The 14,935-nt window shown below is 43.4% G+C and overlaps 1 protein-coding gene across 17 annotated transcripts in view; it reads right to left on the bottom strand.

Moving 5' to 3' along the window:
- The window catches only part of PPFIBP1 (PPFIA binding protein 1), a 1,584,927-nt gene that overhangs the window by 943,808 nt on the left and 626,184 nt on the right, over positions 1 to 14,935 (bottom strand). For 11 of the 17 annotated variants that reach the window (XM_069628106.1, XM_069628107.1, XM_069628105.1 and 8 more), the window contains one exon: positions 2,467 to 2,499. The exons of the other annotated variants lie outside the window; for them this stretch is intronic. In XM_069628106.1, coding sequence (XP_069484207.1) covers positions 2,467 to 2,499 — 33 coding nt within the window. The remainder of the gene's footprint in view (positions 1 to 2,466; positions 2,500 to 14,935) is intronic. 17 annotated transcript variants of the gene reach the window in all.

Raw genomic sequence — 14,935 nt, 5'->3', positions numbered from 1 at the left:
CTCCACTATAATCCATAGACTCTTTGTTGCTTGCCTTCACGCAATCAGATACTGGATAGAAAGTTACAATGTAATCATTGTAAAAAAAGAAAATACAGTGCTTGACAGGGATAACTGCAAATACACTGTTTGTCTCTTCACTGCTATTGGGGTAGCTGCCCCCAATGCAGAGCAAGGATACAAATTGGGGGGGGGTTGTCCCCTGGACCGAGATATATACCTAGAAACTGATGTGATCCGTCACACCACAGTCTTTTCTTAAGGATACTTAGTAAACTCTGTACATTATAGGATTTAACTCGTTCCCTGACTTTACAATACCTTCTTTAAGTGCAAAATCTATGATTGTAGAATGCCCATGCTAATTGTATGACTGACATGACAGAATATGTCTTATATGCTTATAACTAAAATCAACAGAATATTGGGGAATGTTAATTTAACCACACCACCATGACACGGAAGAGCAAGTTAAAACCTACTTCCCTATTGGGATTTTAGACAAGGAACCACGGTCTAACACAATCCGTAATTGGCAATGCTCTCTCTCGCAAAGAGAACAGCACTTCTCAAATATTTTGTTTAAGAGAAATAGCAACTACTATCTGACTTCAGAAGAGTGACCAATAATTTTCTTGTGGTAAACCCTATGGTACACCATAGATTATCTAGTTTGAAAAGAGGACTTTGCTCTGCATACCTAAAACGAAGCCATGCAAATGTGACAAGCGGGATCAGTATTCTATGGCCGGGGAGCTTGACAGAGTAGCCCCTCACTGTTTTACTGTTCATCACTTTTTGATAATGCAAGTATCAGAGCTACGAGTGGCTACTTAAAAAAGCTATGCTAAAATCTTGTATAACTTCAGCTTTTTAAATGTTGCCCCTTGGATTGTCCAAATGTCAGAGCTACGGCAACACAATAGATACTTAAGTCTCTGGGAATAGACCAATTAGCAATTGTGTGCCCAGACTTATGATAATCTAGTGCTATTTCCGATTACTTCCAACAGGTGATCTGAATCTTGGCAAACCCAAACGTGTCTCCAATCACCAGCTGTAGAAAGCTATTTAGTGCAATTGGCACATCTTTATCTTTTGAAGCAAGCAGCCAGACTTCAGTCTGGGTAATGGCAAACAAGTAACAGTTTTGAATGATGGCTCAAACCAAAAATATAGATATTCTGAAAATGCTCAACTGAACATACTGAAGAGAGTTCAGTTGACACATCAGTACTTACAAATATGTACATAGAGCCTGACACATTAAGGGATCACACAAGGAGCAAACAAGGTTCTCTAACCTTACGCCAACAAAATGGAATAAACAGATGTTTGGAAATAGCCTGTAGCACATCAAGCATTTTACGTGGGGGAATGCACCCCATTTAGCAATAATGGTTTTCATAGAGCATTTAAGAGATAGGATGAGACTAGACTTAATGAAAAAAGACACTGAATTGCCAAACTAGCACTAGAGAAGGCAAACCGCACTGCAACATCCAATGGTACTTTGGAGGAAGACACCTGTTTCATAGTATTACTGAACTATTTGAACGTGTGTGTGTGTGTCTCTATTCTAACACTGCATAGGCGGTTCACATGATATTTAGGGAGGATGTGATTGGTATTCATCTTCAGGGTAATGCGGTTCCCTAAAGAATAATAATCTACTGGCCTGCACGCGAATCAACCTAATAAGAGCACTCCACTGATCCTTAATTTAATAAATAAAGCAAAGGATTTCCCAATGAACAAAGGTCAATATTTTCAGTGGAGGTCAGGCACTCCAATTCGGTGTTCTTAAAGCATATTCAATTTGAAATGTATGACCTGGGTGCCTGCTCCAAAGATGAGAATGGATACGGTTAGGTTTCACTGCATGAGGTGTTGGAGTTTAGAACGTACCATAAGCAGCATAATAGCTGATCAATTCGACTATTGGTAAGTGGAGTGAAGACTATTGATAGAAAATTATGCTCATTGATCAAAACAGGCTACACTTAAGAAAAGTAGATCATGAGATGCAGTCTAATGCAAAATATTGTGTTTTGCTGGATGGATAGGTTGCTCGATTTGTACGGTTTGCGCCAGTACCTTCAGCTATGAAGAAGGCATGCATTTGAAAATATTTTTTGCTTGAACAAAAGTTAAATCGTAAGATTTACATGGTCCTGTGAATACCATTTGTTTTATGTCCACTTTTAGGATAATCTAAATGGAATAAAAGCACAGGCAAATGAAAGAGGATCGTAGAACTCAAAACCTTTGGTGAGTGAATGCAAATTGTGAATATATTTATAATCGGTTACATCCATTGAATATGTGTATCTACCTATGAGAAAATAGTGAAGGTTTATAGATGAGCTCATCCTGTGGCGTGTGCTGTGCAGTTTGACCCATGCAGATAGCTGTACTGAAAGCATTGCTTAAGAATGAATGTTGAGAAAGCATCAAGTATCTTACTTTTTTCTTTGAGCTTCTTTCTAAAATTGTCATCTGTGCAGGGAAATTCATCAATTTCAAAATTAGCAGAAATATTTCACAATTAAACAAAGCTTTTGACAAACATGTTATGCCACAATATACCTTTTGGATGCCAAAAAAAAAGACAAAAATCTAATCAAACGTTTTCATTAGGAAAGTGACCTACCTTCACTTACTAGCAATATTTATATTAGGGTGTGGGAGATCACAGTTCAGGTTTGCAGGGCTAGAAATAAATGGCCATATTTCTTAAAGGACTTACCTGGACCTCTGAGGACAAAGAATGCAGGCAATTTGAATCAAACAGGTGCAAGGGGCATTGTGCTGTTTATCATCAATGAAAGGTTTCCATTCAGTGTTTGAAATAAGGGTAGCTTAAATGTTAAAGGATATTTGTACCGCGCACTACCACCACCGGAGTGGTCCCCTGGCACTCTGGCGGCTCTGAAAAAGGGAGAGGAGGGGGGTGAGTTAGTGGGAATACGCTAGAAAAGTGCAAGCGAGCAGTGATGTACTCTTGGCAGGCTCAGCCCAGTGGGTCCGTTGGCTGGGCTTGGGGTGTTTTACGGTCGGTAGTCGTTGAGTGCTGTTGTGCAAGTCTAAGTGCGGTTTGTTATGTTGTTAGAGTGTAGTGAAGTTTTAGTGTATTTCTGCGTTTTAGGCTTGTGGTTGTGTTTGGTTAGAGTTTGAGAGGTGTATGCAGAGGGATGAAATTGTTAGTGGATTGGTTAGTTGGCCTTGCTGTCCCTGCAATTATGTCTAGGTGTGATGCTTGCCATCATTCACCATACCATCGGGGTGTGGCGCTTGCCAATTATCAATATTCCGTCTAGATGTGAGGAAGGCTAGTGATCATGATTCCATTCAGGTGTTGCAGTAGTCATCATTCACAGTTTCATCTAAGTGTCGCGCATGCTAACATTCACATTTCTAACTAGATGTAACGCAAGCTAGAGTCAAGGATTCCATCTAAGTGTGGTACATGCTAACATTAGTAATGCTGTCTAGAAGTGACGCAAGCCAAAGTTGTGAATTCCATCTAAGTGTTGTACACGCTAACATTCCTAATTCTATCTAGATGCGATGCAGGCCAAAGTTGAGAATTCCATCTAAGTGTGGTACACGCTAACATTCACATTTCTATCTGGATGTAACGCAAGCTAGAGTCCAGGATTCCATCTAAGTGGGGTACATGCTAACATTCATAATCCTATCTAGATGCGAAGCAGGCTAAAGTTGAGAATTCCATCTAAGTGTGGCACATGCTAACATTATTACATCCGTCTAGAGATGACTAAGGCTAATCTTGACCATTCTCTATAGGTGTAGCACTAGTTAGCATTGGCGAGTATGTTAGTGTGTAATGCAATGCAACATTTACAGTCCAGCCAAGAATGGATTTATGCATGATGTAAATCTATGGCAGTCTACTTTATGGAGAGGTAAGGTAGAGTGGTGATGGCTTTCTGGAGTAGAGTAATTGCTCTACATCCCACCCATGCCACACTTACAGTTTTGTTGGTGTCTGTTGGCTGCTGGCTTGAGTGAAAATGAATGGGCAATAAAGGCAGACAGGGGTTGGGAGACTTAAAGCAAAGAAACAAACTGGAGTCACACATGCCATGTCTTTGGGTCTCCATACATTATCAAGCAATTTGCAACAGACCTTGGTGCATTTATAAAGCTTCACAAACAGGATACAAAAAAAAGGTTACATGCAGAAGCTACCAGGGACTGTGGACGGCATCCTTGGTAACAGATCTAGCCGGATTCACTTTTTAGAATGGGGAAGAATAACTGTTCATTAAGCATGCAGACAATTATATGGTAAAATAAAACCATGAAAGCAGAAAAAGGTAGATTTGTCACTCGACTTAGATAAATGTGTTTGTGAACATTTAGACGTTTATGAAGTGCAACAATCAGAGTCTCAGTACAGGAAAGCATGGCACTAAATGTCCAGATGAAGGATTAGAGTTCATTTTTAAAAAAAAGTCTTGCATTTAATTTTTTCTAAAGAATATGTGGCCTTTAAGACACCTCAGCTTTAAGGGTAGCAAATTCCATTTCTGGGCACTCAATAAGGCCAGCAAATGGCCTGCTGTTCTGGAGTGCTGCATTCTGAGAACCACTAGCTGGTATGGTCCGCAAAGCTCTTGAGAGGTTCATATATTTTTTAACTCTCAAATTCAAGAAGGTGAATATCAAGACTGAACCATTGTTATTAAGAAAAGGAAAGCTTTAATTTCAAGATCTTTATTTAGTTCATTGATCCACATACAGAGGGTCCAGGTACAGGAATGTGTTGGTTAAGATGGATTTCTAAAACCAGCTGTTGGGAGGAAGATTTTAGGAGGCCATCTTATTTATGATAAACAGGGAAAATTTCCCTTAGAGGTTAGCCAAAACCCTATCAAGGTAGAGTGGAAGAGCAGTCAAGGCTTAGGCTCTAGTGTGAGAATGGTTTAGGGCTACAGTGAGTCCACACAGAAGACCACCAGAAATGCAAGTTAGTCAGTAACATGATGAAAATACATTTCTTTATTAGGCCTTTCTAAACACACTAAGCATAAAAATCACAGGTAATTATTGTACTAAAAAACCATGTACAACATTTATATGTATACATTCACCCTTTTAAACCAGATTATATAACCATAGTCAAAAGGTGAGTGGATTAGATAGAATAATCGCAAACCAAGCTCCCTCTGTCTTATTAAATCCAGCTCTAACGGGCCTAAAGCCCCAAAAGTCACTGGTTTCACTATGGGTTCCCCAGGGAAAGTATTTCAGAACTGATACAGTGGGCTGTGGTGGTGTTTGGCAAGTTCCTTAAAGTAAGTTAAGTAGTTACTTCCAATCAGTTATGTACCCCACTCTATCTTGTTCCAAAGATAAGTGTTGGGACAGGATCCTTGACCCAAGTTCGACAACCAAAGGCCAGGCCAGAGGGAGTTTAGGGACAAGGGCTCTACACCCAATGTAACCCTATGGGAGACAGGGAGCTGGCAGGGTGGACAGAAACAGGTATGTTCACTTATCCCATGGACTCTGATTGTTGCAGGTGAGATTGCAGGTCTTCTGGAAATCGCTGGGGCTCCAATCTTCTGTCCTTGGTTCAGGTGAGAGGAGGCCTGGACTTGCGGCACAGAGGTCACGTTTTGTGTCGGGAGCTGGTCACAGTTCTCACCAGACGATTGTAGGAACAATTTCTCTTTTGGCAACTTTCCCTCCATACTTTCTCTGGACCCCTAATCTTTTTGCTCTGTTTTTTAACCTGTTCTGACATTTTGAGGGAAAGTAAAGCCTTCAGCTTCACTTCGCCTGCCTTTCCCCCCCCCATTTGTTATGGGGAACTGATCAGTCGTTCAGACTATCAGTTCTGGGAAACTAAGTCTCCCTTTTGTCTTTTGTGACATTTAACATTGCACACAGCATCTTATAATGCAGCGCAATGGGGATGATTTTCCATTAACCTAGCTTTATACACTTGGGATTGTGTTGGTTACTTTTATATGTGCCTAAATATAAGCTGGTGGCAGCAGATACCTTTTAACAATCTTTTCAAGTGTGCACATTCAAGCGTACAACGTATCGCTATTAAATGTGGCTAGTGTGCTTAAATGGCCGTGCAATGACATGTTTGCTTGTTCTTCAGCCATATTGTAGATTGCCCTTCCTGTGTTGAAAGGTCAGGAAATCTCATATAAGGTCATGCACTTAGCCGAAAAAGCTGCTGCTTGTGCGGGCTAGTGCTGCCTTTGCATGTGTGTGGCGCCCAGGAAGGGGGTGGGGCTATCTTGCCACATCAATGGAGCCAGAGAGTCTAGGTGTGGGGCATGAGTGACACCAAAGGTTGTCCGTGATTAACAACACTGGCTGTTTGAATAGTGCGGATCCTTACCATCGGTGGGCTTGGACATGCTTCCAGGATGGATTTTGGATAGGAAGAAGACTCCTGCATCCATTTCCTTAAGATAAGCATTGAAGCCAAGAATCCCTCATAGACTAACTACTGAAGATCCGAAAAAGACTCCTGAAGAAGTCTTGTATCCCATCCTGCTTCTGGCCTGATGAAGCCCTGTTGGACTACCTGACCCTGAGCTAGTGGGACCAACTAGTCTCGAGGATTCAGCCATCCTGAGCCTTCGGAATAGTACCTGGACCACTCGCTGGACTGACCAGCTCTCTCGTGGGCTACCTTGCCAGAAGCATTGCTGTTCTGCAGTTGCACCAGGAACTTTGGTAGTCGCCAGCTTGTGGTACAAGTCGCTTTCCCTGCGAATTTTAGCATCCCAGCATCAAGAGAGCCTTTCCTAGAGAAGCTTCAACCACGACTGAAAGGACACCTACCATCCACTGTGTGCAGTGACCATCGCTAGAACACGCCTTCCCCTCTTCCTGAGAAGTGTCCTAAAGAGGCCTCCATCGCTGAATCTTGCATTTATTCCTTGACAATGGTTATATCTTGCATCTGGACCGAAAGTGAAGAATCCTTGCACCCAGAGCTTCAGGCACCTCTTACCAGAACCAACAGTGGGAATCCAACCTCCAGTGACCCCCCTTTCGACCCATCAAGTTATCTGGGAAAATCAGAGTCAGGGGCAAGTAAACAAGTACACGCAAAGCATTTGTCAACCCCTGTCCTCCATAGGATAACATTGGGAGCAGTGCCTTTGTACCCTAATATTTCATTCCACTGCCTTTAAGATGTGGAACCTAGGTAGCATTTTCTGAAAGATAAGAACACAATTACTTGCTTCTCTGACCTTTGGTCACAAGTCCCCATTCTTCCTAAGGATTGGATTGCTGAAGCTAGGGAATTCACTTGTGACTTGGTTCCATCTTTACTGCATTCTTTTACCTACCTCATGTGTTAAGTCACTTGAATGTACTTAAAGAAGCTATGGTGAATGTATATATGCTTATTATTGAGGATGGTGCAATGATATCTACTGCTAGTTTCATTTTTAGTGTGTGTAGAAGGCCTAGAATATTGTACTTTTATACATAACTGTCTACATTGAATTATTGTGTATTATATTGTGTGGACTCATTGAGTGCCCCTAACCCCACTCTCACTCTCCCGAGAACAGCCTTGATTGCTCTCCATGTTTACCTTGATTGGGTTTTGGCTACCTCGCAGAGTTCCCTGTACACTAGGAATTAGTGTGGCCAGGACAGAATCTGGAAATCCATCTTAACAAGTTGGTGCTCGGCGGTGAGGAGAAGGTCTTAGGTACCCCAGTGTTGTTCACTTGTTTAGTACTGTAATCCTATTTACACAGAGCACTACGATTTGAAATGAATAGGCTATATAACAGTTGCCTACTTATATTAGCTATGGAAACATTTACCATGACTACTCTTGCTGCTCACAAAGTAGAACATTTTAAAAAAGTGATGTCTAGATAGACGATTGCCTTCCTTTGGCTTAAAGGTTGAGCTTAAACAAAAATTGTTAGATCATCAGGAATCTAGGATTGTTTCTTTACGAGTAAGTAGTGATGCGGTGGATGCTGGGGCAGGTCCCAGCAATAGCAATGGGCTTATATTTACTGCCACTATTGAAAGTGCAGAGGAAAAAGAAGAAGAATAGGGGTATTCTCATGTTTCTATGTCAACCTCAGAAGGTGAGTCCTTGTATGAGTTAAAGAAGAAAAAGCTTAGGTTCAGAGAAAAGGAGATGGATCTTAACATGGCTAAGCTGGACTCTGACAGGATAGAGAAACAAAGACAGAACACCAGCTGGAGTTGGCCAAACTGCAAGGGTCTGAAGGACCCTCAAGAGGTCCCAAGAGTGGTTCTGAGTCATCTTCTCATCCAAGATTTCCTAGGTATCTGTTAAATATGCACAATTAGAAAAATCATACCATTGATTGACTGACTGCTTTTGGCTATGCTTGTGAGGTACAAGAGGTAGGGGAGCATGATAAGATTGCTTGGTCGCTCAGCAGACTACCAGATTCTGGCTGCAATGCCATTATGCAAACAACTAAAGCTGACAGAAAAGATTTTGACAAACTGAAGCATCCTCTACTCTTGAAGTTTGGAAAGACTGGGAGAGAGATTTAGAGAGTACAAAACGAAATAAAGTAATACTTGGGTGTCTTTTGTGACTGATTCCTTGAAGAACTTGAGTGGCTGGTGTGGTAGGTCAGAGGGCAGGGGACAGACTAATGGGTGCCAAATTCAAAAAGCATTTAAAAAAAGGCAAACTTTCTCTATCCTAAGGGTTTCCCTAATTAACAGAACTAAACTAGGGTGCTTGTCATAATCAGTGAAGTCTGCAATCAAATGTCTGTCCTCTGTCCCAAAACTAAAAGCACTCTAATTTAGTTCTGTCAAGTAGGGAAACAAAAAAAAACAAGCAGTTTGGGCTGTACTGCCCCTTCTGCGGTGGTACCAAGCATGATTTGCATATGGTCCTTTATCTTTTGTAATGCTTGGCAGGCGAAGAAAGATGGTCTGGAGGATTGCCCAGAGCAATGCCAGAGGTTAGGATTAATTCCAAAAAAGAAAGTCCAGGAGAATGACTCCCTACTTGTGGAATGCTTTTCAGCACAGATCTCCTCAAAACGGGACTTTCAGATAGTCCTTTACCTCCAGTCTCCAGTTCTTTTAAGGGGCTCTTCTAGTCCCTTGCCTATTGGTTCCTTTGATTCTTCCGGGTTCTCTCTGCACTTTCTCTAATTCTTAGATGTACAATTCTTCTCTGTTCTTTAGGACAAAGGCACTTATTCTGAACAACTCTCTCCTTTCTGGGATTTGGTTCAGATTGGTAGACCTGTTGTGGTCTGTCCCTGATGTACTTTGCTTCACGGAGGTCAGGGTTGGGCCTCCTCATCAGCCTGTGTCGAAGTGCACCTTGTCTAGGATGCAGTTTACCGCTGTGCAAACCAGCATACTCAAGTTACCAGCTTCCTCCGACTAGCTGGTTTAAAACTCCCGGGCCGCTCTCCCTGGTTCTCTTGACCAGCCCACTTTTATAACCCAATCCTGGGGCTTCCCCATCTTCTCAGTATAATCCTTCCTTTGTGTTGGAGTTGTGTTCTTCATAACTGCTGTAGGTTTCTTCATCTCAGTGCTGGACAGACAGGTATTCTTTTATCACTCCTATGCTCTTACTCTTCACAGTACCAGGCTGTTACTTTTCTTCTGGTATTACATCACAATAACATACGTAACTGGAGTCTGATTGTCAACTGATAGGACGGTAAAAGGTGTATGAGGATAATCAAAAGGGAGTTCCTCGTTGGAAAGGGAGTCCTAATCCCCAAGAGGGGACTCTCTCCACGCGAGGTCCCGCTTAGCGCCACCAGTAGGGGGAATGCTGCATAGCGGGCTCACCTCCCTAGATTCACAGGAAGGTGCTCCCCTCTTGGGGAACGTGACTGAATCCCTCAATTTGTTATACTGGGTAGAAGGCCATAAGGTAACCATTTTTGAAGTCATGAACAATTTGGTCATGCTGGAAAAATATTTAGCTTCTTGGTCCCCTGAGCTACAGCAGCACTTAGCAGATTCAAAAGATTTAGGTACTAAGAAACTGTCCACTGCAGTTGATCTTTGAGTTTCCAATAGTGTGTCCCACAAGGACAAACCTGCTTCTGGTAAGCATGAGGAGAGGTGGAAATGAATAAAAGCGAAAGCGGGTGGGTCTACTAAAACATCTTCCCATAAGGCCCACAAAAAGTTCCATAAGGGGAATAAGCCACATGGAAAGGGTGAAAGGGTAGTGGGATTAACCATCCCAAGCATGAAAGTGGACACTCTAAGCATCCCTATATACAACGGCACAGTGGATCTTGTGTAGCCTGTAGAGCAAGTGGCCATATGCAAGGGGATGCCAGATGGAAGGGTAAGACCTTGAGGGCCCACTCTGAATCTGCCACTTCGTTATGAAAAGGAAGAAATACTCCCAGGGCATCATTCTCTTCAGATTCCTTACTCTATAGTATAGTATCTGAAGTAGTTTTAGTTTCCTCAGGAACCTAGAGTTGCTGAAGCTTATGCTTACATCCCTGATAATACCAAACATTATTTCAAAGTAGGGGTGTACCGTAATTTGGCTTAGAGTACGTTTTCGGCCGAATTCCGGCTGAAATCAGCTATTCGGCATTCGGCCGAATACGTACTTGAATCAGCATCAAAGCCGAAGTTACACCTCTAATTTAGTCACGTGTGTCAAGCATATCGAAACGCACCTGGCAGTCACGTGTCTTGGGTTTAAGAGATTTCAGCTCAGCCGCGATTTTGGGAAAAGACTCAAGTATTCCCGCCCAACTGATGTCGCAGTGTACAGGGTCACATGCTTACACACACTTTGTGTTTCTTCTATTGAAATGTCCTCATAGACAGTTTATAAATATACATTGCAAGTGAAAACAGTTCAACCAAAGACAAAAACGTGAATGTACGACTGCCACGACACATTGAAACTAATCAAGCGTACTGTCATTGGCACCGAGTTTTCTCCACCATCTAAAAGGCTAAAGGCAAAGATTATCCGGTGCCATTTGGGGTAATCAAATTAATCCAAGAGCCTTGGGAATCGGGGCTTAGGCACCATTAAAATTAAACTAGACTACAAGTCCCAGAATGGATTTGTTTTAATTTTTATGTTTTGTATTAAAGGCGAGGCTGGAAGGTCTGTTGTCCCGAATTATGAGATATTAAGGAAGGCCAGCTGAGGTGTGGGTGGAAGAGTCCTGACTCGGGATGGGGTGAGGGTGTTAGGCCAGAAAAGACGACAGTCAGGCAGGGAGCCGTGCAGGAAGTCAGCCCCCAGCAGGCTGACCCCGGCACCTGAAAGTATTCTGCCATAATTACCGGCGTGCTGGGGTGCTGCGCAGGCCCACGAGCTGCCCTGACCCCTGTCCACATAAAGGTGTGATTTATGAAGTGCAGGCCACGGCAGCCGGGCTTCTGTCTTCTGCGGCAGAAGCAAATTACTGCGCTGAAGATTAACATGCTTTCACCAGGCCCTTTTCCAGACCAAAGGACACTTTCTTTTTTTAATTTACATTTTTCTACCTTTTATTCCCAAAGGAAAGGAGTAAAAGTACAAAGGAGGAGACACAAAGTCGCTGGAACTGATTAGGCTGTTTCACTCCCGCGTCCTAGCTATTAAAACCGGCTTGCGGCACCTTGAAGCGCTCTGCAGGTGGCCTAGGCGCTATCCTGCAAGCTGTAAGATACAGCTCAACAGGGGCTTGGCAGCAGGAGGGGGTGGGAGTGTTTAACAGTCCGGTTTAAAGATGCACGTTAAACAAAGCCTTGCACAGTCTCGTCTAATTGCGCCCAGTATGCGTGAATGGCAGGTTTCTGTTCATTGTAACATCGCTCCAGTTTTCATTGTGTTCAGCGGCTGTAATCTACATAAGAGGACTGCCTAAAAACACCACAAACTTGATGCTATTTTCAAATAGCGTTTGGCTATTTGCAAAGCAATGCAATGTTCTTGTATTTGTGTAAACACAGAGGCTCAAAAAAGTGGGGCTGGGGGCACTTACCTGCGACTTTAGTGTTCATGATTAATTGCATCTGATAATGTAATTCAGGATCACAACAAATGGAATAAGTGGAGCTCAACCAGCCCCGCAAACAAAAGCTGAACCATGCTCTGTGACTGGGTTCCAGCTTCACATTTCTTCAAGGTAGTGGACCAAGGCTCAAGTTTTGAGTGGGCGCCTTTTGGCTTAAATTGTTCTCAGTTTGCTTTCCGTTTTCTCGCTGAGACTTGTTTGTCTCAAAGGAAAATACATTTGAACACATTTTATTCCCCCTCACCTTGTTGCTAAGAAAAATTGGGTAGTGTATAGCGTCAGGCAAAAGTGGATGTTTGATAAAGCAAAAAGTATTCAGAAAACAAAGAAACCCAATCCCTCTACAGTACCGAAGGTCAGAGCCGCCTCCCACCTCGATGCTCAATACTCCTAACATCTTTGCCAATTGCATGTACCCCTCTCCCTCATTCCCGCAATTCAATAGAGGAATTGGGGGACCGAGGGGTGAGGCGTTGCTTAAACCGCACTGTATACCCTCTTAGCATGGCCAACCTGCTGCACCGCCATTCCCACCTGCAAATTAGTGGTGGCTCAAACCACTGAGAGCAGCACACTCTCCCCTCACCCTCTAAAGCTTAGTTACAGGTATGATCCATTTATAAGCACTATGCATGTCCTTCATCGAAGTTCTGTTAAAACAAGCATTGGCAAAGCCAACAGCTTTGGCTTGTTATGCATATATTGACATTTCTAGGAGTAAACCACTATTCAGGTGTCACAGGTTTCCCCCTTTCTCACCTGTTTTTGCTGCTTGATGGATTCCATTGTAGAAGTTTTCTTCCTTATGGTTCGGGTCTTGTACAAGCCCGCTCGGCCGTCTTCGGCTCCAGTGTTCGTTCAACTTCTTGTCTGGGATCGATAGTAAACTCCAGGAAATCCAGGAAAAAATAAGGGGAAGAAGCACTCTGAGGCGTGTGCACAGATTCCGGGAGAAGGTTGGGTAAGGAGGAGAAGGGATAGAATGGAGCAAGGGTCCGGGAACCAGGAAAGCAACAAAGTTCCGCAAAGGCGAACTACGGAGCACACGTCTAGCCACAGCTAACGGTAGCGTTGAGACGCGCGGAAGCGCACGGGTGTGGCTATTTTACAGAGTGTGCTGCAATGAACGTGAAGACTGGTAGGCAGCGTTCAGTGTTTGCGGCCATATTGGTAGTACAACAGCGTGCAAACCCCGGCGTGACAGGGACCAGGAGGTCCAGAAGGGGCGTGTCCAATGGGCCATGACAGCATGCCTCCTCCGAAAACCCGTCCCGCCAGGTTTGCCCAGGTATATGAGATGGAACCATCGGAGTAACCTGGGGGTATTCAAATTTGAGACGGGTTCCCAAGTGCGTTCACTGGGTGGATATCCTTTCCATTCCACCAGGTACTGGAGCGGACCATGTTTATATCTGGAGTCACATATTCGGGAGGCTTCATATTCCAGTTGGTCATTGACAAGGACAGGGCTAGGTCTGAGGTTAGTCCGAGAGGTCTGGATGTATGGCTTTAGAAGAGATGTATGAAAAACTGGGTGGATCTTCTTCCAGGAATCTGGCAATTTGAGGCGAAAGGCCACTGGGTCGATTTCTTTTATAGGAAAAGGCCCATAATATCGGGGAGCCAGTTTATTTGGCCGTAGATGTCGAGGCAGTAGTTTCGAGGATAACCATACTTTATCACCTATTGCGTAGGAGGGGCCTGGTCTTCTCTTTGAGTCTGCATGTTTGGTCTGATTCCAGGCTCTTTCTAGCTTTTCTTTGGCTTCTCTTTGTACATTGATAAGTGTTTCAATCCAGAAATCGACTGTAGGAACCGGTGTAGGATGGGGGAGGACAAAAAGGTAGGACCGAAGGGTGGAACCCCTGGCTACAAAAAAAAGGGCTGGTTTTAACAGCCGAGTGATCCGAGTTATTATAGGCGAATTCAGCCACAGGTATTAAAAAGGACCAATCATCCTGGACCTTGGTAGCAAAACATCGAAGATATTGTTCTAAGGTTTGATTCACATGTTCAATAGCTCCGTTGGTTTGGGGATGATAGCCAGAGGAGAGAGCACGTTGAATTCCTAGTATTCGACAAAGGTGTTTCCAAAATTGAGAGATGTATTGGGGTCCTCTGTCCGATATTATCTTTGAAGGGAGACCATGAAGCAGGAATATGTGTTCCAGGAAAATTCCAGCAAGTTCTGATGAGCATGGTAGTTTATACAGGGGTGTAAAATGAGCCAAATGAGTGAACAAGTCAATGGTGACCATGATTGTCGTGTATCCCCTGGAAGGTGGCAATTCCACAATGAAGTCTGTAGCGATAAATTCCCAGGGCCTTGTTGGTAGTGTAGGCTGCAGTAGGAGACCCACCGGTCTCTTGTTGTCATGTTTGTTCCAACTACAGACAGAACAGGCTTGGACGTACAGCTTTACGTCAGTCTTCATTCTAGGCCACCAGAATTGCATTTGTATGAGACGGAGGTTATTGGTAATGCCACGATGTGCAGAGTGAAGTGTATCGTGGCAAAGGTTTATTATTCTTTGATGTAGTTTCTGTGTGGGAATGACTAAAGCATTATCTTTGAACAAATATCCGTCCTTGGTTTTCAGATCCCATTGATTCTTCCTTGAAATGTTCTTCCAGAGTTCAGAGGACTGGGTTTGCAAGCGAATTTCTTCCAGGAGGCTGATTGCGTGAGCTACAAATATCGTATGGGGAAACATCTTAGGGAATGTCCGGTCTTCAGGAAGCTTGTAATCAGGACGTCGAGATAAAGCGTCAGCAATTATATTCTGCGTTCCAGTGACATGGTGAATCTGGAACTGGTATTGGGCAAAGAAGAAGGCCCAACGGGCTTGACGGCTATTTCTGCATTCCAAGGCCTGTAATACTTGAAGATTTCGATGGTC

Source organism: Ambystoma mexicanum, chromosome 12 (assembly GCF_040938575.1).
Source record: "Ambystoma mexicanum isolate Mex_15411 chromosome 12, UKY_AmexF1_1, whole genome shotgun sequence".
Classification (NCBI taxonomy): domain Eukaryota; kingdom Metazoa; phylum Chordata; class Amphibia; order Caudata; family Ambystomatidae; genus Ambystoma; species Ambystoma mexicanum.
Note: the sequence above shows the minus strand (reverse complement) of the source record. Positions and strands in the feature narration are given on the sequence as shown.